Source organism: Oryctolagus cuniculus, chromosome 5 (genome assembly GCF_964237555.1).
Source record: "Oryctolagus cuniculus chromosome 5, mOryCun1.1, whole genome shotgun sequence".
NCBI classification, from domain to species: Eukaryota; Metazoa; Chordata; class Mammalia; order Lagomorpha; family Leporidae; genus Oryctolagus; species Oryctolagus cuniculus.
The window spans coordinates 25,248,321-25,271,206 of record NC_091436.1 but is presented as its reverse complement, the minus strand read 5'-3'; the positions used below and the strand labels follow the sequence as shown (position 1 = coordinate 25,271,206).

Sequence of the window (22,886 nt, the reverse complement as noted above, 5' to 3'; positions counted from 1 at the left end):
ATTTCCCCCTTCCTATTTAAATGCCCTTTATTTCTTTCTCTTGCCTAACTGCTCTAGCTAGGACTCCTACTATATGTTGAACAAAAGTGGTGAAAGTGGACATCCTTGTTTTGTTCAAGATTTTAGAAAGTCTTCAGCTTTTCTCCCAATCAGTATGTTCCTTCTTGGCTTGTTATGGGTTGTCGTTATTATATTAAAGTATGTTCCCTCTGTAGATAATTTAGTCAGAGTTTTTTGTCCTTAAGAGATGTTTAATTTTATCAAAAGCATTTTCTGCAACTATTAAGATGATTATGGAATTTTTGTCCTTCATTCTGTTGATGTGGTATATCATATTTACTGATCTGTGTGTGTTGAAACATCCTTGCATCCCCGAGATGAATCCCACTCAATCATGGTGAATGATCTTTCTTGTGTGCTTTTGGGTTTGATTTTCTAGTATTTTATTAAAGATTTTTGCATCTATGTTTATCAAGGATATTTCCTATAGTTTTCTTTTTGCATTGGGTCCTTGTCTGGCTTTGGTATCAAGGTAATGCTGGCCTCATAAAATGAGTTTGGAAAAATTCCTGCCTCTTCTAATTTTGAAATAATTTCAAAAGGATTGTTGCTAATTCTTCTTTTTTAAAAAAACAAAAAGATTTTATCTATTTATTTGACAGGTAGAGTTACAGACAATGAGAGAGAGAGAGAAACAGAGAGAGAGAGGTCTTCCTTCCGTTGGTTCACTCCCCAAATGGCTGCTACAGCTGGAGCTGCGCTGATCCAAAGCCAAGAGCCAGGTACTTCTTCCTGGTCTCCCATGCGGGTGCAGGCGCCCAAGAACTTGGGCCATCCTCCACTGCCTTCCTGGGCCACAGCAGAGAGCTGGACTGGAGGAGAAGCAACCAGGACTAGAACCTGGAACCTTTATGGGATGCCGACACCACAGGCAGAGGATTAACCAAGTGAGCCATGGCGCCGGCCCCACTAGTTCTTCTTTAAAAGTTTGGTAGAACTCCTCATAGAATGGCAGATGTCCTAAACAGCACTCTGGCCTCAGAATCAGCCCTAAAGGCATTCGGATCTGGCTGAAAAGCCCATGAGACTATTTCAGGCATGGAAAGCCAAGACACTCTGGCAAAAGATCTCTGCGAGTGAGATCCCAGTGGAAAGAACAGGTCTTCAAAGAAGGAGGTACCTTTCTCTGAAGGGAGGAGAGAACCTCCACTTTGACTATGACCTTGTCTAAACAAGATAAGAATCGGAGAACTCAGAGGGCTTCCATAGCCTTGGAAACTCATGACTGGAGCATAGGGAGACTACTGATGCCATAGACAGGAGTGTCAATTGGTAAAGTCAACAACAGGAGTCACTGTGCACTTACTCCTCATGTAGGATCTCTGTCCTTAATGTGCTGTGTATTGAGATTTAATGCTATAATGAGTACTCAAACAATATATTTCACTTTGTGTTTCTATGGGGGTGCAAACTGTTGAAATCTTTACTTAAAGTATACTAGACTGATCCTCTGTAAAAAAAAAAAAAAATTATCAACTCCCAACTTGACTCTCACTGGGATTAAACATGACAATAGGTCTGTTCTGATTTCATCATCATTTAAAAAAAAAATCATCTATTATTTTTCACTTTATGTTTCTGTGTGGGAGCAAACTGTTGAAATCCTTACTTAATGTATACTAAGCTGATCTTCTGTATATTAAGATAATTGAAAATGAATCTTGATGTGAATGGAAGGGGAGAGGGAGTGGGAAAGGGGAGGGTAGTGGGTGGGAGGGACGGTATGTGGGGGAAGCCATTGTAATCCATAAATCGTACTTTGGAAATTTATATTCATTAAATAAAAGTTAAAAAAAAAAGTTTGATAGAACTCAGCAATGAAGCCATCTCATCTTGGACTTTTCTTGGATAGGAGAGTCTTTATTACTGATTCAACTTCACAGCTTCATATTGGTCTTTTTAAATATTCTATTGCCTCAGATTCAATCTTGATAAAGCGTATGTCCAAGAATTTTTTTCTTCAGGTTATCAAGCATGTTGACATATAGTTGTTCATAGTAATTGACAATAATCCTTTTAATTTCAGTGGTGTCAATTATAATGTCTCCATTTCCATCTTGGCTTCTATGTGTTTGAATCTTCGCTTTTTTTCTTGGCTAATCTAGCTAAGAATTTATCAATCTTTTTATCTTTTCAAAAAAAAAAACAGGTCTTCTTTACATTGTGGGTTTTTTTATATTTTTTTAGTTTATATATCATTTATTTGTGCTGAGCTTCATTATTTCTTTTCCTGTACCAATTTTGGACTTAACTTATTCTTGTTTTCAGTTCCCTGAGATGCAGTGATAGTTTTTATTTAAAATCTCTCTGTATTGTTTTTTGTTGTTTTTGGTGGTTTTTTATTTTTTGATGTAGGTATTGATTATTATTAACTTTCCTCTTAGTACATTTTTTCTTTATCCCATGGGTATTTCATATGTTGTGTTTCAATTTTTCAATTTTCATTCATTGTCAAAAATTCTTTTGAATTTTCTCCTTTATTTATTCCTTAATCCTTTGATTATTCAGGAATAAGTTGTTTAATTTCCATGTATTTGTGTAGTTTCCAAAGTTTTCTTGTTATTGATTTCTAATTTTATTGCATGTGATCAAAAAAGATACTCAATATGAATTCTATTCTTTTAAATTTCCTGACACCTGGCCGGCGCCATGACTCAGTAGGCTAATCCTCCGCCTGTGGCGCTGGCACCCCGGGTGCTGGTCCCGGTTGGGGCGCCGGATTCTGTCCTGGTTGCCCCTCTTCCAGGCCAGCTCTCGGCTGAGGCCCGGGAGTGCAGTGGAGGATGGCCCAAGTACTTGGGCCCTGCACCCCATGGGAAACCAGGATGAGCACCTGGCTCCTGGCTTCGGATCAGCGTGGTGTGCCAGCCACAGCGCACAGTGAACCAACAGCAAAGGAAGACCTTTCTCTCTGTCTCTCTCTCTCACTGTCCACTCTGCCTGTCAAATAAATAAATAAATAAATAAATTTCCTGACAACTGTTTTGTGACTCACCGTATTATCTCTTCTGTAAAATGATCCATTTACTGTTGAGAATATGTATTCTGTACCTGCTAGATGGGAAGTTCTGTAAGTATCTGTTGGGTCCAGTTGATCTGGGAAAAATTTAATTCTGTTTCTTTTTTGATTTTCTGTCTAGGTGAGATGTCCATTCTGAATGTGGTGTGTTACAGGATCTACTATTTTAGTACTAAAGGCTATATTTTTGTGTCTGTTAATATTTCATTTATGTATTTGATGCTGCAAAATTTGAAGCATATGTATTTATAAATGTTATTTCCTCTTTCTGGATTAAGGCCTTTATCATTCTAAAATGAGCTTACTGGTCTCTTCACTATTTTTTATTTAAGCTCTATTTTGTCTGATAGAAATACAGCTACTCCTGCTTTCTTTTGCCTTCCATTAGCACAGAATATCATGTTTCATCATTTCATTTTCAGTCTATATGTTCCTTTCAAAGTGAAGTGAATTTCTTATAAGTAATGTATAGTTGAGTCCTGTTTTATAATCTGTTTGGGCTCTCTATCTTTAATTGGAGAATTTAGCCCATTGATATTTAAGCTAAATATTGATAGATTTTTGTCTTACTACTGCCATTTTGATGCTTGTTTTGTATTTTTATGGCAGTTTCTTTATTTCTCCCCTCTTACAATCTTTATTTCTGGTTAAGTGGTTTTCTCTAGTATTGTACTTTGATTTCTTACATATTATTTTTGGTAAATACCTTATAGATTCTTGCTTTGTGGTTATGATGAGGTTTACAAAAACTTCATTTGGCTATAAAAAGCTGTCTTGAAATGATAACAACATTGATTATAAAGATAGGGGAAGGAAATAAATAAAAGATAAGAAATCTTAATAAAGAACTCTAAATTTGTAGTCCATTCCTCCCCACATTTTTGAATTTTGATGTTACATTTGATCTCTTCAATATTGTCTGTCTCTTAACATTTTAATATAGTGATTATACTTTAATATTGTGACTATAATTAACATAGTGATTTTAGTCTTTACAGTAAAGATATAAATGGTGTATAACTCATGTGTATAATATTACAGAATTCTTAATTTGTTTGGACAGTTGCTGTTACCAGTGAGTTCTCTACCTTCTGATATTTTCTTCTTACTAGTTAGCACCTCTTTGTTTCAGTTTGGAGAACCCCCTTTAGAATTTCCTGTAATAGATGTCTGGTGGTGATACATTCTCTCAGCCTTCGTGTTTGGCAATGTCTTTAACTCTTCCTCATACATGAAAGTTAGTTTTACTTGATATAGTATTCTTGGCTGGCAGTGTTTTTTTCCCCTTCAGTAATGTAAAAGTCTCATCTCATTATTTTCTGACCTGTAAGGTTTCTGTTGAGAAGTTTGCAGTCAGCCAAGTTATTATTTGCTTCTTTTCTCTTGCAGCTTTGAGAATCCTCTCTTCAACCCAGGAGAGCTTGATTTTTTTAAAACTTATATTTAATAAATATAAATTTAAATTTTGAAAGTACAACTTTTGGATTATAGTGCTTTTCCCCTCATAACCTCCCTCCCACCCGCAAACCGTCCCCTCTCCTACTTCCTCTCCCATCCCATTCTTCACTAAGAGTCATTTTTAATTATATTTATATACAGAAGATCAATTTTGTATATACTAAGTAAAGATTTCAACAGAGCTTGTTTTTTTTTTAACTTTTATTTAATGAATATAAATTTCCAAAGTACAGCTTATGGATTACAATGGCTTCCCCCCCATAACGTCCCTCCCACCCGCAACCCTCCCCTTTCCTACTCCCTCTCCCCTTCCATTCACATCAAGATTCATTTTCAATTCTCTTTATAAGAGCTTGATTTTAATGTGTCTTGGGGTAGGCTTGCTTTGGTTGAATCCAACTGATGACCTTTGACCTTCTTGTACCTGGATAGTTATATCATTCTCTGTTTCTGAAGTGTTTTGTCAATATCTTGTTGAATATGCTTTTTGGCATTCTCAAATCCTTCTTGAATCCTAGTAGCTGAAATATTCACTCTTTTTATGCTATCCCATATTCTCTGTAAGCTTTCTTCATTCCTCTTGGTTCTTTTTTATTTTTTCTCCTCTAACTGTATTTTGAAATATGCTGCCTTAAAGCTTACTGACACTTCTGTTTGCTCTGTTTGGCTGTTGATGCCATCTATAGCATTTTTTTTCATCTATAGCATTTTTAATTTCACCAGGTATACTGCTCAGTTGAAGGATTTCTGCTTGATTTTATTTAATTAATTCCATCTCTATTGATTGTCTTTGTTAGAATATTGACTCACTTATCTGTGTTCTTTTGAATTTCATTCCATTTCCATAAAACAGGTATTTTGAAATCTTCATCCAAGAATTCTGAAATTTAATTCATAGATGTTTTGTTTCTGGCACTTACTTTGCTCTTTAGGTGAGGCCACAGTTCCCTGCAAGTTCTTGGTGCTTGTTGGTACACAATGTTGTCTGTGCTTTGAAAGATTAGTTACAGTAATCTGCTTGTCTGTGGCTGTCCCTTCTAGAAAATCTAAGCAGTCTATTCATTTTCTCTGAGCCTGTAAGCACGTCTGCTCTTTCAGCACCAGATCACTCCCTCAGTCATGGTTTGCCCCAGGTCCGCTATTGATGTTTTTACATCAATATAGCCTTATAGTACCCCCTAAACTCAAATTCGTCCCAATTCTGCAGTTGGTGTATTGTTCTGTAGGAATTGTGAAAGTGCCTAAAAGGGGATAATCTGTCCCACAAGCCTCTTCCTGGACCTTCAGTAGGTTCAGACTTCTTGTCCAGTGTCCACATAATTCCACAATGCTAGGGCACATCAGGAGCCCCTGCCCACCCAAACCAGTACAGCCTGGGGGTGGGGCCAAAGCTCACCCTGCTATGATCTGTTTGCTGCTGAGGTGGACTCAGTGCCTGATGCTACACATCTCAGCCACTTGTCCTGTTGGCTGAGGTATGAGAATGCTTACTAAAGACCAGGGAACTTCACTGAGCACTGAGGTAGGTCCAGGGGTTCTGTCTGCAGGCACTGGCCTAGAGCAGAGACTGATAGGATCTGCTCAATGCTAGGTTTTATCACCCTGGCTCTGAATCTCCAAACAGTCCTGTGGTTTCTCTCTGTCTGGCCAAAGTTGTAGATGTTGTAACAAAGGCAACCTACTCAAGCAGGCCTGAAGTGGACTGAGGCCCTGTGCGGTCTTCGCGGTACACACCATGCCTGAAAGGGGCTGGTAGTGAGACATGCTGAAACACGTCTGCTCGCCAGAATGCAGGTCTCTGCCTGATACTAGGATAAGTGCAGAGGTTCTATCCATTGGCACTTGCCTAGGCACTGAAACCATTAGGATCTGTCCAGTGTTAAGCTTTACTGGCACTGCACTGGGTTCCAAGACACAGGCCCATGACCACTTGCTGTCTTCTCAAGGTTAGAGGAGAGTAATAAAGGCAGCACTCTAGCAACCCAGACTTGTCACACATGGGTCCCACAGTCACAGGTCTCTCCAGTGTCCTGGGGGTGTCCCCCAAGACCACCAGAGGTCAGCAGTGAAGCTCACCATGAGTCTTACCCCCAAAGTTCAGGTCTCCTGCTGGTACCAGGCTAGTCTAAGGGCTCAGTCTGTGAGCACCAAGCAGAGGGTATAGGCTCTTGGCTTTATCAAGTGCCAGGCCTTGGCAGAAATCAGAAACGTGAGATGTGATGCTAAACTCCCTCTCCTGGCCTCCGTGCAGGCAATTTCACTTTTTGCCAGCCCTTGAGACATGGGTGACAGAGGCCATCTGGCTATAGAAGCTACAAATATTCACTCCACAGATATGGGCCCCAGAGTTGGTGTCCTGGCATAGGGATTCCGTTTGCTGTTCCCTCCCAAGGTGCTGTCTCTCCTTGGATCTGGGGGGAAGAGTGATGTATGCTACTCTTTTATTCTTGCTTTCTTCAGTATGACCTCTTTTATTTTTAAATATTGTGTTTTTGAAAGAGTTTCAGAGAGAGAGAGAGAGAGAGAGAGGGAGGGAGAGGGAGAGAGCTTCCATCTGCTGGTTCACTCCCCAAATAGCCAACATAGCCAGGGGTGAGCCAGGCAGAAGCTAGGGGCCAGAAGTTTCCTCTGGATCCCCCATGTGGGTGGCCGAGGCCCAAGCACTTGAGCCATCTTCCAGTGCTTTTCCTGGGCCATTAGCAGGAAGCTGGATTGGCAGTGGAGCAGCCGGGGCATGAACTGGCACTGATATGGGATGCTGGTGTCACAGATAGAGGCTTTACCTGCTACACCACAAAGCTGGCTCCATGACTTTTCTGATAATTATAAAAAGACGAGACACTGTTATCACCAGAGCCTCATACCTAGTCACTGTCTTGATTCCCTCTGTCCATTGTTTTTTAGACATAATGCTGTTGCACACTCAAGAGATTACATTATAGTATACACATAAACATAACTTTTATTTATTTGAGAGGTAGAATTACAGACAGTGAGAGAGAGAGAGACAGAGAGAAAGGTCTTCCATTGGTTCACTCCCCAAATGGAGTGAACTGCCAGAGCTGTGCCGATCCGAAGCCAGGAGCCAGATGCCTCTTCCCAGTCTCCCACGTGGGTGCAGGGGCCCAAGGACTTGGGCCATCTTCTGCTGCTTTCCCAGGCCACAGCAGAGAGCTAGATTGGAAGAGGAGCTGCCAGGACTAGAACCAGCACCCATATGTGATGCCAGTGCCACAGACGAAGGATTAACCTACTGTGCTGTGGTGCTGTCCCCAGACATAACTTTTTATAAGGACTGAGAAATGAAAATTTATGGGACTCACTTTATTGCAATAGTGCTTCGCTGCAGAAGTCTGGAACCCAACCAGCAGTATCTCTGAAACATACCTGTGTGGTATATTAAACAACAATGGGGCAAATAAAGGGTAGCTAATAGGAGTTTCAGGATAAAGGCTTTAATTCTTAGGTACAGTGGCCAGGCAAGGAGGGAAAAGCAGCTATAATTCAAAATTTGTACTTTGGAAATTTATATTTATTAAATAAAAGTTGAAAAAAAAGAAAAGGTGACATTTGTGTCAAAACCACGAGGGAGGCTTGAAATGTTGGGGGGAGGAGGCCAAGGGGTACTATTCCAGGCAGGGGAACCAGCTCAAGGAATGCCAAGGAGTGGAAAGAACAAGGGGGGGAGTTGTAGGAGATGAAGTCAGCAAACTACGGAGCAAGCTCAGTTGGGGCCTTGAAGGACCTTTAAGGACACTGGGTTTTATCCTAAGGAAGGAAACAAGAGTTCTGGCCAGAATAGAGGTGTTGCCTGACTTGCTTTGAATCCAGACAGAACTGGGTATTCCCATGCAAACAGCCTGTAGGAAAGATGTAGCAGGGGCAAATGCAAACAGATGGGAAGCAATTTGCTTTGGTTCTGGTGAGAGGTAATGATGACTGGAATTCAGATGATAGCAGAGACAGTGGTGAGAAGTAGGTATGTTGGATGTATGCAACAGCACCGGTAGGCTCTGAGGAAGGATTGGGATGTGGGTTGTGAGAAGGAGAGTCAAAGTTGACTACGGGGGTGAGCGCTTGGCCTAGCAGATAAGACACCAGTTAAGACACCTATATCCACATGAGAGTATCTGGCTGGAGCTCCTGATTCCTGGTTACTGCTAATGCAGACCCTGGTCTAATGCAGACCCTGGGGAGTAGTGGTAATGGCTTAAGTAACTGGGGTCCTGTCGCTCATCCATGTGGGCAAAGCAGGTTGCATTTCCAGGGTCTGGATTTGGCCCTGACCATTGTAGGCATTTGAGGGTGAACCAGATGATGTGAATATTCTCTCTCTCTCTCTCTCTCTCTCTCTCTCTCTCTCTCTCACACACACACACACACACACACACACACAAATATTCTCTGTGTCTCTCTGCCCTCCAAATAATTTTTTTAATTCACTATTTTCTTCCCCAAGCTGTTAGATTAATGTAGTGGTCAGTGATTTGAGAATGAAAGATATGTAAGAAGTATATTTGCCATTGGGTGATCAAGGTAAGTGACTAGGGATTTGCAAGAATCAGAGAGCAAGGAAGAAAGTGATCGTATGGAAAGGTTGACTTGAAATGCCTGTTAGACCTCCAAGAGGACATATGCAGTAGGCAGTTGGTTGTGGAATTCTGGAGTTCAGGGGTGGGTTCCAGACTGGAGATGTAAAAATTCAGGAATCATGTAAAGCTAGATAGGATGCAATAATGGTTGTAGTTAAAGCTATTTGGTATTATAGGAAGATTCTATAGAGGTGAAAGTGCATTGCAAACAACATCTGAGAGGTAGACTTCAGGACTGCCATCAGAGATGATAGCAAAAGCTGACAATGATTCTTTCAGTCAACAGCTAGTACAATACCAAGAACAGGTATAAAACATCTAATTAACATTTAAAATTTGAATTGCTCCCAGTTGGCCTAATTGAGGAAATAGTTTTACAGTAAGTCAGATTATAATTTTATAAATTGATCTGCAAAATCAATTACAGTTTTATGGCATTAAATTTGAGGAACATTGTATATGATCTCCATGCAAGTTAGCAAACCACATGATGGGTGCACAACACCTTTTCACATTAATTAAGGCAAATTTAAGCAGCTAATATGAAAAAAAATGTGATGCCTGAGAATCTCGTAGGTAGTCCTGTAACAATCTTAATTTCTGCTGATTCTTACAAAGGCTTTAGCTTCACTGTAAAAATTTGTGACTAACATGGCCTATTTTTTGAGTTGTGTTTTTTTTAATCTTTTTGTTTGGACTGTTGCTCAGGCAGACCTGGCTGTGCCTGATGACTGCCTCTTTGCTCCAAGGCTATGTTTCTTGCTCTTCCTTTGCTAATCACTTTCTCTAGCCAAGCACTGCTCAGACGTTTTATTCCCTGTGTCTGCCCCATGAAAATTTTTTATTGTATAATACACATTTTAGTCATATTAAGTATATAATTCAGTGTCATTTAATATATTTAGTGTTGTGGTACAGTGGGTTAAGCTGCCGCACACACACACACATACACAGTGTAGTAATATCTATAAAAAATGAAATTGTATCATATGTCTCAGGATGGTTGCAAGTAGAGGACATCATGCTGGGTGAAATAAGCCAGAGACAGAAAGACAAAAACTTCATGTTCTTTCTTATTTGTGTGAGCTGAAGTTTTTAAAACTCAATAAACAAAAACAAAAACAAAATACCTATGTGTATCAGTGTTTCTGCATATATAGTGTTTTGTCAAAAAAAAAAAAACAGACTGAAGGTATAGAAGATATGGAAAATTACCCCAAAAACATTAAGTAAAAAAGCAATCATTATTCCCAATAAAATAATTTGTTTCATTTAGCCATCAAAATTGACAACCTTTGATATAATAAGCTAGAATATTTTTTTAAGATTTATTTGAAAGTCAGAGTTACACAGAGAGGAGAGGCAGAGAGAGAGAGAGAGAGAGAGAGAGGTCTTCCATCTGCTGGTTCACTCCCCAATTGGCCACAGTGGCCACAGTGACCAGAGCTGTGCCAACCTGAAGCCAGGAGCCAGGAGCTTCTTCCAAGGACTTGGGCCATCTTCTGCTTTCCCAGGCCATTTCAGAGAGCTGGATCGGAAGTGAAGCAGCTGGGACTGGAACCAGCGCCCATATGGGACGCTGGCACTGCAGGCGGCGGCTTTACACATTATGCCACAGTGCTGGCCCCCAGAATATTTTGGCGAAAAGCTGTTAGAAGCTGTGTTAGGCCCGAGTCTGTGAAGCAAACATGCTGAGTAAACTTTTGAAAGCAGTGGTGATTACTGATGTTGCTATTCCCATTGAGCCAAAAATATCTTCAGAATACAAATAGAGTGATTACAGACAAGTAAGGGTTTAAATTGGAGGGGAATGACATAAATATGAGATCCAAAGTTCAGAGGAGGGGAAATCTGCTATCAGCCAGGTTATGGGATGCTTCCACCTGTGTGCAGAATTCATGTTGATATCTGGTTGGGAGACAATAAAGGAAGATACTTGGCATGGACTTGTGTACATTTTAATATCATTTGGTTGCCTAATGCTGTATTGTTTTGTTTGTAGAGAAGAAATTTAAAAGATTGCATAACAGTATTTAAAAAAAAAAAACAATTACAGATACCTGACCAAAACCCTTCACCTGTCATCAAAGACAAGGAAAGACTGAGTAACTGCCAGGGTTACTGGCACGTGTTAACAGTGTTACAGTGCCAGGTTACAGGCGACGTGTCACTCAGTAACATTGTGGGATCCTAGAGGATATCCTGTATGAAAAAGGACATTAATGGCAATACCAGGGAATTCCACATGAAGTCTGCAGTTTAGTTAATATTAGTACCAATGTCAGTACATTAGTTTTTGTCATTGTCTAAGAATTACGCAAGGTGGTAACGAGGTGGGAGCTGAGTGCTGGACGTGTGGAATTCTGTGAACTTTTTTCTGCTTCTTCAGTGAGCCTAAAATGCTTGCAAAACAAAACAGAAAATAAAACAAACAACCATGAAGCGTCTTGTACTCCTCAATGTAGCAGCAACCTTGCGACCAGCAAGTGCTGAGATGGTAAATTTGTAACAGCAGCTCTGACATTGCGTGAGAGTAACTTGTGTCCTTGTCTCCTCTCCAATCCCCTGCAGGGTGTGCTGGGTGCACCATGTCACTGGCATGTGGGTGTACCCTTTCCTGGAACACATCGGCCAGGGAGCCAGAATCATCTTCTTTGGGTCTACAACCATCTTAATGAATTTTCTGTACCTTCTGGGAGAAGTTCTGAACAACTACATCTGGGATACACAGAGAAGTAAGTATTGTTTGGGGGAACATAAAACAGGACACTTGCTGCCTGTGAGAATGTTTGCAGAATCTGAGGGAGAATTCCACAGACTTTTCTCGTATCCTTTACACAGGGTCTCTTTGGAAGAGTTTTATTTTTATAACTACAATATTAATTTAACAGCTGCTAGCAGTTTCACCTCAAAGGTTTACTACCCACTTAGTCTTTTCAGCTAGTGAAACACCCAAATCTAAAGAGGAAAGGAGGGGCCAGTGCTGTGGCATAACGGGTTAAGCCATCACCTACAACGCTGGCATCATAGGATACTGGTTTGAGTCTCGGCTGCTGCATTTCCAATCCAGCTCCCTACTAATATACCTGGAAAAACAGTGGGAGATCACCCAAGTTCTTGGACCCCTGTGCCCACGTGGGACATCCAGATGAAGCTCCTGGCTCCTGGTTTCTGGCTTCAGCCTGGCCCAACCCTGGCTGTTGCAGCCATTTGGGGACTGAACCAGCGGATGGAAGATCTCTATCTCCCTACTTCTCCCTCTCTCTGTCTCTCTCTTCCCATGTAACTCTGCTTTCAAATAATAAAATAAATAAATAAAGAGGAAAGGAGTATATCTATAGAATTGTATAGGAATAATAGGAAAAAATACAATGTTAACAGAAAAATATTTGGGGAAGCTTGCCCTGATTAACAGAATGCTTTTTTAAAGGGACCCTGAATTAAAACAAGAAGTTATTAAATGTAACCAAACAACCTCATTAAGTGTCACCCAGATGTCCACATTCTGTGTCATCTTTTGTGTGGGTGTAGTCACCTCAGAGGCTCTCTAAGCAGGGCAGAATGGTTCTGGTGACTGTCCTGTAAAGGTTCACTGTTCGAAGACCCTCTTAACCAATCCTCCACTTCTCTTGTGTTTCCATCTGTGGCAGAGCCTCCATCTTGGCAAGGCACATTATCTTACCAAGTTGTGCACAACTTGTCCAAAGTGTGTGTAAGATCACGTAACAGTTGGAAGGTGGAGAAAGTGACAACACAGACAGTGTAGACATCTGAGTCCTGCATGCAAATATATCCAAAGACAGGATGGTTTGGGAATTTTTAGGTAGCTCTGGATAGCTCTTCTAACAAAAGTCACAGAATTCCAGGCACCACCCGTTGATGGACGGGGTTCCATCAATACTGAGCATCCTTCTTTGTGCCAGATATCATGCCAAGAGCTTAATCCAATCAGACAAGCAGAGCAGTCATTCATGGTTATTCAATCAGGTTTTTTTGAGTGGGGGTCTTCTAAGGGTGTATGAATCAAGGGTATAGCCTACGTTCAAGGGCCCAGAGGAAGTTGAAGCTTTCTTTTCTCAGGAGCTTTTGATTTTAATAACTAGTCTGTTAGAAAACATGGCCAATTTTTTATTCAGTTCAAAACACAGCTTGAAGGACCAGAAATTAATCTTTTAACAATGCTCTCCTCTCTTTAACGTAAATAGTAATCTTTCCCCATGGATGATTCTATAGATGTATTTAGTAAACTTACAAAAGTATTTTGAGGGCAAAATGTAAACTTTCCTCATCTTCCCAGGAGAGAAGCTGTATTTCAATTTAAGTTACTATGTCCAGTATATGTCATTGAGGAAGTGCTGATGACTGCCCGGCTCCCCTTGATTTGATTCTGACAGGCACTGGACCATGTTCTACAGCTACTCTAAGAAGATGGGCTGAAGACCAGGAGAGATAAAGATCTGATCTAGATTAAAAGAATACGGCTTTGTAGCAACTTAGAATGAGGCGTTAAAAATGAATAATGAAAGTGAGGTTGGGGGGATGAACTGTCCAATTCCATTGGTACCATTTTCTGCACCAGTTAAGACTAACCAGCCTTTTCCAGCTCACTCTGGGTATGGAGATTAATTCTGCTGCATTCATCTCATTGATTTTGCAGAAGCTGATGTTTTGTGTCAAGTGGGCGTCTTCCTCCTTTATAAGAAGGGTCACAAATGGCCTTCCCCCAGTTTTGCTCACCAAGAAGTTTTGTCAGGCCTACATAGTAGAATTGTTGGAAGATTTCACCTGGCAGCCAGATTTTTAGCTTCTTAGCAAATATTTGAAGATCTCAAACACTAAGCCCACTGTCCTCCTGTAGCAACAATAGATGAGAATTGAGCATCTGGTGCCCTTTTCCCTCATTTTCACTGGGCCACTTTACTCAGTCATAGTAGCTGCCTGGTCCCATAAGTAGTTGGGTTTGGAACTGATGATTAAATGTGTGTGTGTGTGTGTGTGTGTGTGTGGTGTGTGAGAGAGAGAATTGAGTACATGGAGTACAGTATTACAATCCTGATGACTATATGCCAACTACTATAAATTCCCACCAAGAAGAAATACTGCTTTATTTTAAGTATCTTCCTTTCTTCCATAATGATTTTTAAAGATTTATTTATCTGAGAGTTAGAGTTACAGACAGGGAGAGGGAGAAACAGAGAGAAAGGTCTTCCATTTCGTTCACTCACCAAATGGTTGCAACAGTCAGAGCTGGGCTGATCCGAAGCCAGGAGCCAGGCACTTCTGAGTCTTCCATGTGGGTTCAGGGGCCCAAGGATTTGGGCCATCTTTTACTGCTTTCCCAGGCTACAGCAGAGAGACAGATCGGAAGTGGAGCAGTCAGGACTCAAACCAGTGCCCATATGGGATGCCAGCACCGCAGATGGAGGCTTAGCCTGCTACACCACAGCACCGACCCCCTATAATGTTTTCTTAAGGTCAGCTTCCACTATTTTGTTATGTTATGTTACCTAAAACATCAAGTAAAAAACATATTATTACAGAATCTTATACTTGCAAAGGAGATTAGAAATCATCTGCACTTACTTTTCCTTTAACTGAAGGCAGTTCAGGTCCAAGCACATGATGGCTCAGAAATGTCACTTAGAACCACAGACCTAGCCTATAATATTGCTGGATCAGAAGTGGAGTAGCCTGGACTTGAAGTGGTGCCCATATGGGATGCTGGCGTTACAGGCAGCAACTTACCCCACTGTGCCACAACACCAGCCCTTGGAATATGAGCTTTTAAAAAGCCCCTTCAGGGACCAGCACTGTGGCAAAGTTGGTAAAGCCGCCCGGTGTGCCGGCATCCCATAGAATGCTAGTTTGAGTCCCGGCTGCTCCACTTCTGATCCAGCTCTCTGCTATGGCCTGGGAAAGTGATAGATGATGAACTTAGTTCTTGGGCCCCTGTACTGGCTTGGGAGACCCAGAAGCTCCTGGCTCCTGGCTTTGGATGGGCGCAGCTCCAGCTATTGCGTCCATTTAGTGAGGGAACCAGTGAATGGACAACTTCTCTCTCTCTCTCTGCCTCTGCTCTCTGTGACTCTGCCTTTCAAATAAATAAATAAATATTTTTTAAAATCCTTAAAATAGGCTAAATTAATAGCCAAGTATTTGTTCTTTCAAAAGGAAGAGTAACTCAGGATGGCTTCGTGGAAGGCATTTCAGTTTGTTGGTGCTGCTGCAACAAATTACGACAAACTGGGCAACTGAAACAATAGAAATTCACTGACTCTCATTTCTGGAAAAATCAAAGATTGGCAGGATTTGTTCCTTGTGAGAACTGTGAGGGAGGGATCTGTTACAGGCCCCTCTCTTTGATTTACATTTGTCTGTCTTTATGTTCACCTGCTATTCTCCATAGATGAGACTGTTTCAAACTTTCCTCTTCTCATAGGACACAGTCATATTTGATTAGGGTCCTTCCTGATGGCCTCTTTTTAACTTTGTAAAGACCAGTTCCAAATATGTTCGCATTTTGAGCAACTGAGAGTTAGGACTTCAACGTATGGATTTGGGAACAGGGCTCAGCCCATAACATTCCACCCTCTCTTAACTTCATGTCCTTCGCACATGCAAAACATATTCAGTCCCTCCCAGTGACCCCAAAAGTCTTCCATCATCAACTTTTAATGCAAAAATTTTTTTTATTTTATTTTTTTTTTTATTTTTTGACAGGCAGAGTGGACAGTGAGAGAGAGAGACAGAGAGAAAGGTCTTCCTTTGCCGTTGGTTCACCCTCCAATGGCCGCCGCGGCCGGCGTGCTGCGGCCAGCGCACCGCGCTGATCCGATGGCAGGAGCCAGGAGCCAGGTGCTTTTCCTGGTCTCCCATGGGGTGCAGGGCCCAAGCACCTGGGTCATCCTCCACTGCACTCCCTGGCCACAGCAGAGAGCTGGCGTGGAAGAGGGGCAACCGGGACAGAATCCGGCGCCCCGACCGAGACTAGAACCCGGTGTGCCGGCGCTGCTAGGCGGAGGATTAGCCTAGTGAACCGCGGCGCCAGCCTAATGCAAAAATTTTTTAAATAAATCAGGAATGGATAACACGCAGGGTAGGAGTCATCCTGAAGCAAAAATGGTCTGTAGTTGCGTGTGAACCTGCAAAACTGAAGTGCTGGGCCAGGCATAGGATACACAGTCTCATTTCAAAAGAGAGAAATGGCAGGGGAAATGGGGTCATGGTTCTCAAGTATGTCTGAAAGCCAGCAGGGAAAAGTCTCATTAGATTTTAAGGCTTGAGAGTAGTCCTGGGGTGGGTTCTATGTCCACAAGTCTCACCAGGGATGAGGCTGTGGCTCTGTCTTCCTGGCCATTGGTAACAACAACCCTAACCTCTGGATCCAAGGAGAAGCTGGTGTCTGAACCATCATTAGAGTCACTGGTCCCTCACTTCATCCTGCTTCCGTCCCTCTCAGTCCAGACTGGCAGTGATCCTACTGGTATAAAATTCTCAAAAAACAGGGCCAGCATTGTGGCCCCAAGGGTTAAACTGCCATCTGCAACACAGGCATCCTATATGGACACCAGTTTGAGTCCCAGCTGCTCCACTTCTGATCAAGCTCCCTGCTCATGCACCTGGGCAAGCAGCAAAAGATGGCCCAAGTACTTGGTCCCTGCACCCACACTGGAGACCCTGATGGAGTTCTTGGCTCCTGGTTTCCATCTGGCCCAACCTTGATCATTGCAGCCCTTTGGGAAGTTAATCAGCAAATGGAAAATCGATCTCTTCCCTCCCTCACTCCCTCCCTCTCTACCTCTACCTTTCAAATAAATAAATGATTAAAAAATTTTTCAAAAACCACATTAGACTCCCGTACAGTTCATGGAGGTACAAGTTGTCAGACAGGGGATCCTTGGCAGTTCCTCCCTGGATAACCCCTCTCTCTGTTTACCTTCTGCTGAAATGGTGATTGGATCCATGATCAACATGTTCCGTCACATCTTTGGAACTGTCTCGCATTCTGAGGTGCTGAGGATTAGGACATCAACATATGGATTTAGGGGACACCAGTTAACCAATAAGCTGACGTATTTCAGTACTACAACGAAGAGTCTGTCCCAGTTCAAGTGAGTCTGTCAGTCTGTCAGAGGTGACCTGTTACATTCAAGTGGAATTTTACAAGTCCAGAAATGAAAAGTGGCCCAAAGAGAAAGGATAAGGTGAGGGCAGAGGAAGCGGGCAAGAGGGGAGGAGTGAGAGGAGGTGACTGTCAGGCTTAGATGAACAGACACCACCCCTTTTCTCCTCCAAACACCTATCCAGGCCAGCAGGCCCAGCAACTTGGAGCACTGCCCCCTGGTGGAGCCCCCCTCCCATGCTGGGGGAAGCACAGGCTACAGACTCCCTCAGGGTCCTCAGCCTTGCCCCTCCTGTTCCCACAGATGTGCCCTGCCTCAGTTTTCTGACAGGTCTCTTTGTGGGCTTTACATGGAAATGATGCCTCTAGTTCTTCCAAACGTTATTTACAGCTGTCGAATTTTTCCCTCTACCTCACAACTGCCAAACTCCAGTAGGTGGGGAGCCATTTGCCATCAGTAGGTCCCTGAACAACCCTGTTCTCCCTAGCGCCTTGTTTGGAAGATTCCACCATCACTGCCAAGTCAACCCATCCGCAGCAGAACAGCATTGGAGGAAGCAGACTTGAAAAAGCAAAAGCGAACTGCCATCAGTCCCTGATAGCTTCTCCACAGGAGAGGGAACATGGGACAGGACTAGGCACTGAGGTCACGCGTGCTGTTCACATGGTCTGTGTTGTGTTCCCTGGGTTTGCCTTGGTTACCCAACAACTAAGGCAGATCATACTTTCTCCTTTCCACTGCCCTTACTCCTCAATTTGAAATGTTCCTTAATATGATTTCTGAGAAGTCCTTTGGAAAAAGTGTTAGCGACCTCTGCCAGTTCCTTAGTCATGAAAACCAGACATAAAAGACTTTCTGAGGACACCTGCCCAGAACCTGTTACCCACATTGCAACACCACCTTCTGACCCCACCATGCACATACTAGTAGCTAGGATTTGGGGACCTTTTTGATGCTGTCCTTATCATTATGACCCTCTGGGCTTTGTTGTTTTTGGTTTTTTTTGTTTTTTGTTTTTTGTTTTTTTTTTTATACTGTGGAGTCCATTTTTTTTCCTACCGCTTTTCCACTAGTGCAGCCTTCTGAGCCCTTCCTTATGTGCACATTTATGAAATTTATTCAACAAAGATTAATTGAGCCATTCCCATGAGACTGACCCAGTGTTAGTTGTCAGGGATGTAATCCAGAACAAAACAGTTAAAGCCGCTGTCCTCAGAGAGCTTGCAGTTTATAGAAGAATACCAATACAGCCTGCAAAGTGGTATTTTGTGTTTCATTCTGTCATTGCTATAGAAACAAACAAACACAAAGTCTAAGAATTTGGTAAGATTAGAAAAATGCTTAACTACAAGCAAAGGACAAAAGAAGCAGGAAGCATTTGCCAGATTTAACTGTAATTCATGAGAATGACTTGAATGTTTTCATCTCCAGGAAAATGAAACATCCCTGCCTATTCATTACAGACAACAGGCAAAGGTCTTACGGATCCAGTACATACAAGTCCTTCAGGAAGAAAAACATAGTTCTACTAGGATTGGGTTGAATAGAGGGGGAGCTTGAGTTTAAGTATACATGGGTATGGAAATAAACACTTCTTGTGGCTCATAAGCTCTTTATGGGCTTTGAAAGGAAAAAAAAATTCCAGAGTGCTTGCCTTGGGAAGGGGCAGAGCTAAAGTAAAAACAAATGAAGTCTGTTTGAAACTCATCAGCTGCACATCTCCTGCTGCTAGAAGCTGATTAAATAGCAGACCAGCTGGGTGTCCTTGCACCCTCAATGTAGTGGAGACATCAATGGTAGTCAGCCCACAATCCCAGAAGCCACTGGAGCAGGGAGTGTCCCAGAGATCTTGAGTCCAGATTCAGGGGGAAGCATGGGGAGAGACGTCACCAAGGATGTTTCTGGAGACCATGTAAATGGCTTTCCTTCCAGAACATAAAAGGCGGTGGATGCCAGGGGGTGGATGGGAAGAAATGTGGGGATTTGAGGGTTTTTGTGAGCATCTTGGATGAGTTTAATGTGCCTGTTTTTCTAGGTATGGAAGAAGAGAAAGAGAAGCCCAAGTTGGAATGAGATCCAGGTCTAAAAGGGAGCACTGGATTGAGCCACCACTGAAGACTCCTCCCTCCCCAGCCCTAGGCATTGGCAGTGCCTGAGGACAAGAGCTTCGGGGAGGAGGGGGCATCTTTTATATATAAATATGTATAAAAACAGAACACAGTTGTTTCCAAGATATCTTACATTCACTGTGTTTTAAGGAATTCTGTCCAAATTCGTTATTGATAATGACGTCTTTTTTCTCCTCCAGTTTTCAGGCTGTAATTGGCCATTGGGTTTTCATTTTTGCAATTATAACTCCATTTAATCAAGAAAGATTAAAATTTGACTGCATTTCTTGTTGAGAAACATGTTAAAGGCAGAGAGGCAGCTGTAGAGTAGGGATGTGCGTATTTAGTCCTAAAGGTGGCTGGAGTAATGAGTCTGGGCCAGGTGTGAGCCCCAGAAGAAGAATAGATATTTCCCATTGCAATAATGTCGCAATTGCCTCAAATGAGCAATGTTAGTAATAATGATATTTAAATCTCTTGACTTAATCTTGTGAAACTTTCCCTAGACTCATACTTTAATAAAGACCAAGCAACCCCATACCTGATGTCTGCATGGAACAGCTCAAAGTCCTGGCTGTGTCTCCTTTCTTATTTTTATTATTTTGTTTCTATTTCCTATTGAAAATGGTTTACTGAACATGGTTCTTTCCTATGATTTTATGATTTTTAAAAAATTGATTTTTTTTATAATTTTAGAATCTTTTTTTAAAAAGTTAATTTCCAAAGTCTTTGTATTTTTAGAGTAGAAAATTGAAGTGTCATATAAATTATGAAATATTACATAAAACAAGTATAGGTGCTCATTGTCCATAAGAGTGATGTAAAACCTTCACTTCAAAAATTATTCAATTTTAATTGATAATAAAATTTAAGAAATGCTAGAAATCCCTCTACCCCTTGACTGTCTTCCCACCATACACATACACACACACACACACACATGTACACACATTCTCTTAATTTCCTTTGTCTTATCTACAATGACTTCCTCAGTGAGACCTTGCCACTGCCAAGGTCCCAGTATCACCTAAAGGGAGAGTATTGTCAGATGCTCCTGATCGTTTATTTACAGATAATCAAAGTAGGTACACTTTAGTGTAAGTGTGCTTATACTTTGCACTAAAAATATCCAATTTTTTTAAAGATTTATTTATTTATTTGAAAGTCAGAAATAACACAGAGGAGAAGCAGAGAGAGAGAGAGAGAGGTCTTCCATCTGGTGGTTCACTCCCCAATTGGCCACAACAACCGGAGCTACTCCAATCTGAAGCCAGGAGCCAGGAGCTTCTTCAGGGTCTCCCACATGGGTGCAGGTGCCCAAGGACTTGGACCATCTTCTACTGCTTTCCCAGGCCACAGCAGAGAGCTGGATCAGAAGTGGAGCAGCCAGGACTTGAACCGGCATCCATTTGGGATGCTGGCACTGCAGGCGGCAGCCTTACCTGCTACACCACAGTGCCAGCCCAACATATATCCAATTTTAACACACTAAATTATTAGAAATTTCCATAAAGGGAAAATTTTCAGTTAATAAACATGATTGTGTAGAAAACATGCTACAAAATACTATGAAATAATTCCAGCCAAATGTATGTAACATTAAGAAATATAAAACTGATATGCATATTGAAACATACTTTCGGACTAGGTCACAAAGGACAATCCAACTGTGTGCTGTGTATTACAGAAGATACACAAAATGAAGTAGTTATGAAATGTTGAAAGGAGGTTACACAAAAATACACCTAAAACTTGGAAACAAAAATAAACAAAGGTTGTGATTTTGATCCGTGACAAGTCCCTCATGGTGAACTCATTCTGTGCGCCCTGTGTCTGAAAGCGAGTTGATAGAAACGTAGGCTGCATCTGACAGAATTCCCATATCGGTTCTCTAACTCATGTAGTTGGGACTATTAAGTAGAAAGCTCATGAAGAAAGCCACCACCAGAACAGAAAAGCAAAGCTGCATTCTTGGAATAACTGCTGCAAGTTAGTGCTACTGTCAAATACTTGAAGGATGCAGAGTTGGTGGCTGAACTCACAACTACATTTACCTTACCAGTTTGACCTGTGTTATGTCTTAGTCCTCCACCCCCACACCCACCCCCACCCAGGTCTTCAGAATATTTGAAGACCGGGCCTTTAGATGATTAGATTAAAATGAGGCAGGCAGGTTGGGCTCTAAGCTAATTTGATCGGTGTCCTTACAAGAAGATTGGAACACACAGAAAGACACCAGGATTGTGCAGGCACAGAGGTGAGATCATGTTACAACACAATTAGAAGGGGGCTGATGGCAAGCCAAGGAGATGGCCCCAGAAGAAAACAAACCTCCCAACACCTTGACCTTGAACTTGCAGTCTCCAGAACTGTGAGAAAATTCCTGTGGTATTCTGCCATAGCAGCTCTCATAAACTAATTTGGCCTGTATGCAAAAGATTCTTGGTTTTGGAGAAGAAAATCAATTATCATAAACATACTTGGGTGGTGATTCGGCTAATAACAGCTCTTCGAAGTGGTCTCCTTTTTCCTGGAGGGCATCAGTACAATCTGTGGTATGTGGTACAAAACTATTCACATCTTCTTTTACCTTACAAGGACAGCCCTATGCTTTCACTATCTTTTTTTAGGGTATTTCAATTCTCATTCCACATCATGAGTTAGTCCACAGTGGCCTTGATTGTATAGCCATTCCACGTGACATCAAGCTACTATGACATTGATCACATTATACTGCTTGGAAAATGTACCAAGTAGCTGAGATACCTCAGATAGACTTGGGCATGTCAAAAGATAATAACCAAATGCCCCCACAAAAGAATTCAGGAACCATCCATTTTTGTAAAATGTCTAGGTTCCAGTGGTCTGCATGAGATATATGACTATGTGCCCTCTTAAGTTACATCAAATTCTTTCATTATTCATGCATTATCACTAGGAAGGAGGAATGCTGTCATACTGTATTTTGAGGAAACTTATTTTGTATCAAATGTGTTGTTCTTATCCCTAGACCACCACCAGAATAGAAAAATTCACAAGAGTTATTAAAACTTAAAAAGATAAAACTATCACAACCTGCAGGTTTTTAATTTTTATTATTTCAAAGCCAGATACAGAGACAGAGGCAAAGATTTTCCATCTGCTGCTTCACTCCCCAAATTCTTGAAGTAGATGGAGTTGAGCCAGGCCAAAGCCAGTAGCGAGGAACTCCAGCTAGATCTCCCACAACAGGTGGTAGTCACCCATATTTGAGTGATCACTGCTGCCTCACGGGGTGTGCATTAATAAGAAGCTAGAGTTGGAAGCAGAACCTGCACTCCAACCCAGTCACTCCAATATAGGATGCAGACGTCCCCAACACAGTCTAAATTGCCTCTCCAAACACCTGTCCCAGATGGCATGATTTTAAACCAACATATACACAACCTATTTCATTACCTTTTATTGCCCTTAAGCTGCTCAAAATCTCAGTGGCTTAAAACAAGAACATTTACTTTGCTACCAACCTTGTATTTTGGGCAAGAGT

At 41.7% G+C, this 22,886-nt stretch overlaps 1 protein-coding gene across 4 annotated transcripts in view; it reads left to right on the top strand.

The window, feature by feature from the left end:
• The window catches only part of AIG1 (androgen induced 1), a 356,709-nt gene that overhangs the window by 316,535 nt on the left and 17,288 nt on the right, over positions 1-22,886 (top strand). For 2 of the 4 annotated variants that reach the window (XM_002714854.5, XM_017345402.3), the window contains 2 exons: positions 11,701-11,864; positions 19,288-19,927. In XM_002714854.5, the coding sequence (XP_002714900.1) occupies positions 11,701-11,864; positions 19,288-19,325 (202 nt within the window). In that variant the 3' untranslated portion in view covers positions 19,326-19,927. Of the gene's footprint in view, positions 1-11,700; positions 11,865-19,287; positions 19,928-22,886 lie in introns of those variants that run through there. The other 2 variants (XM_070073475.1, XM_070073476.1) reach the window with 1 other exon arrangement.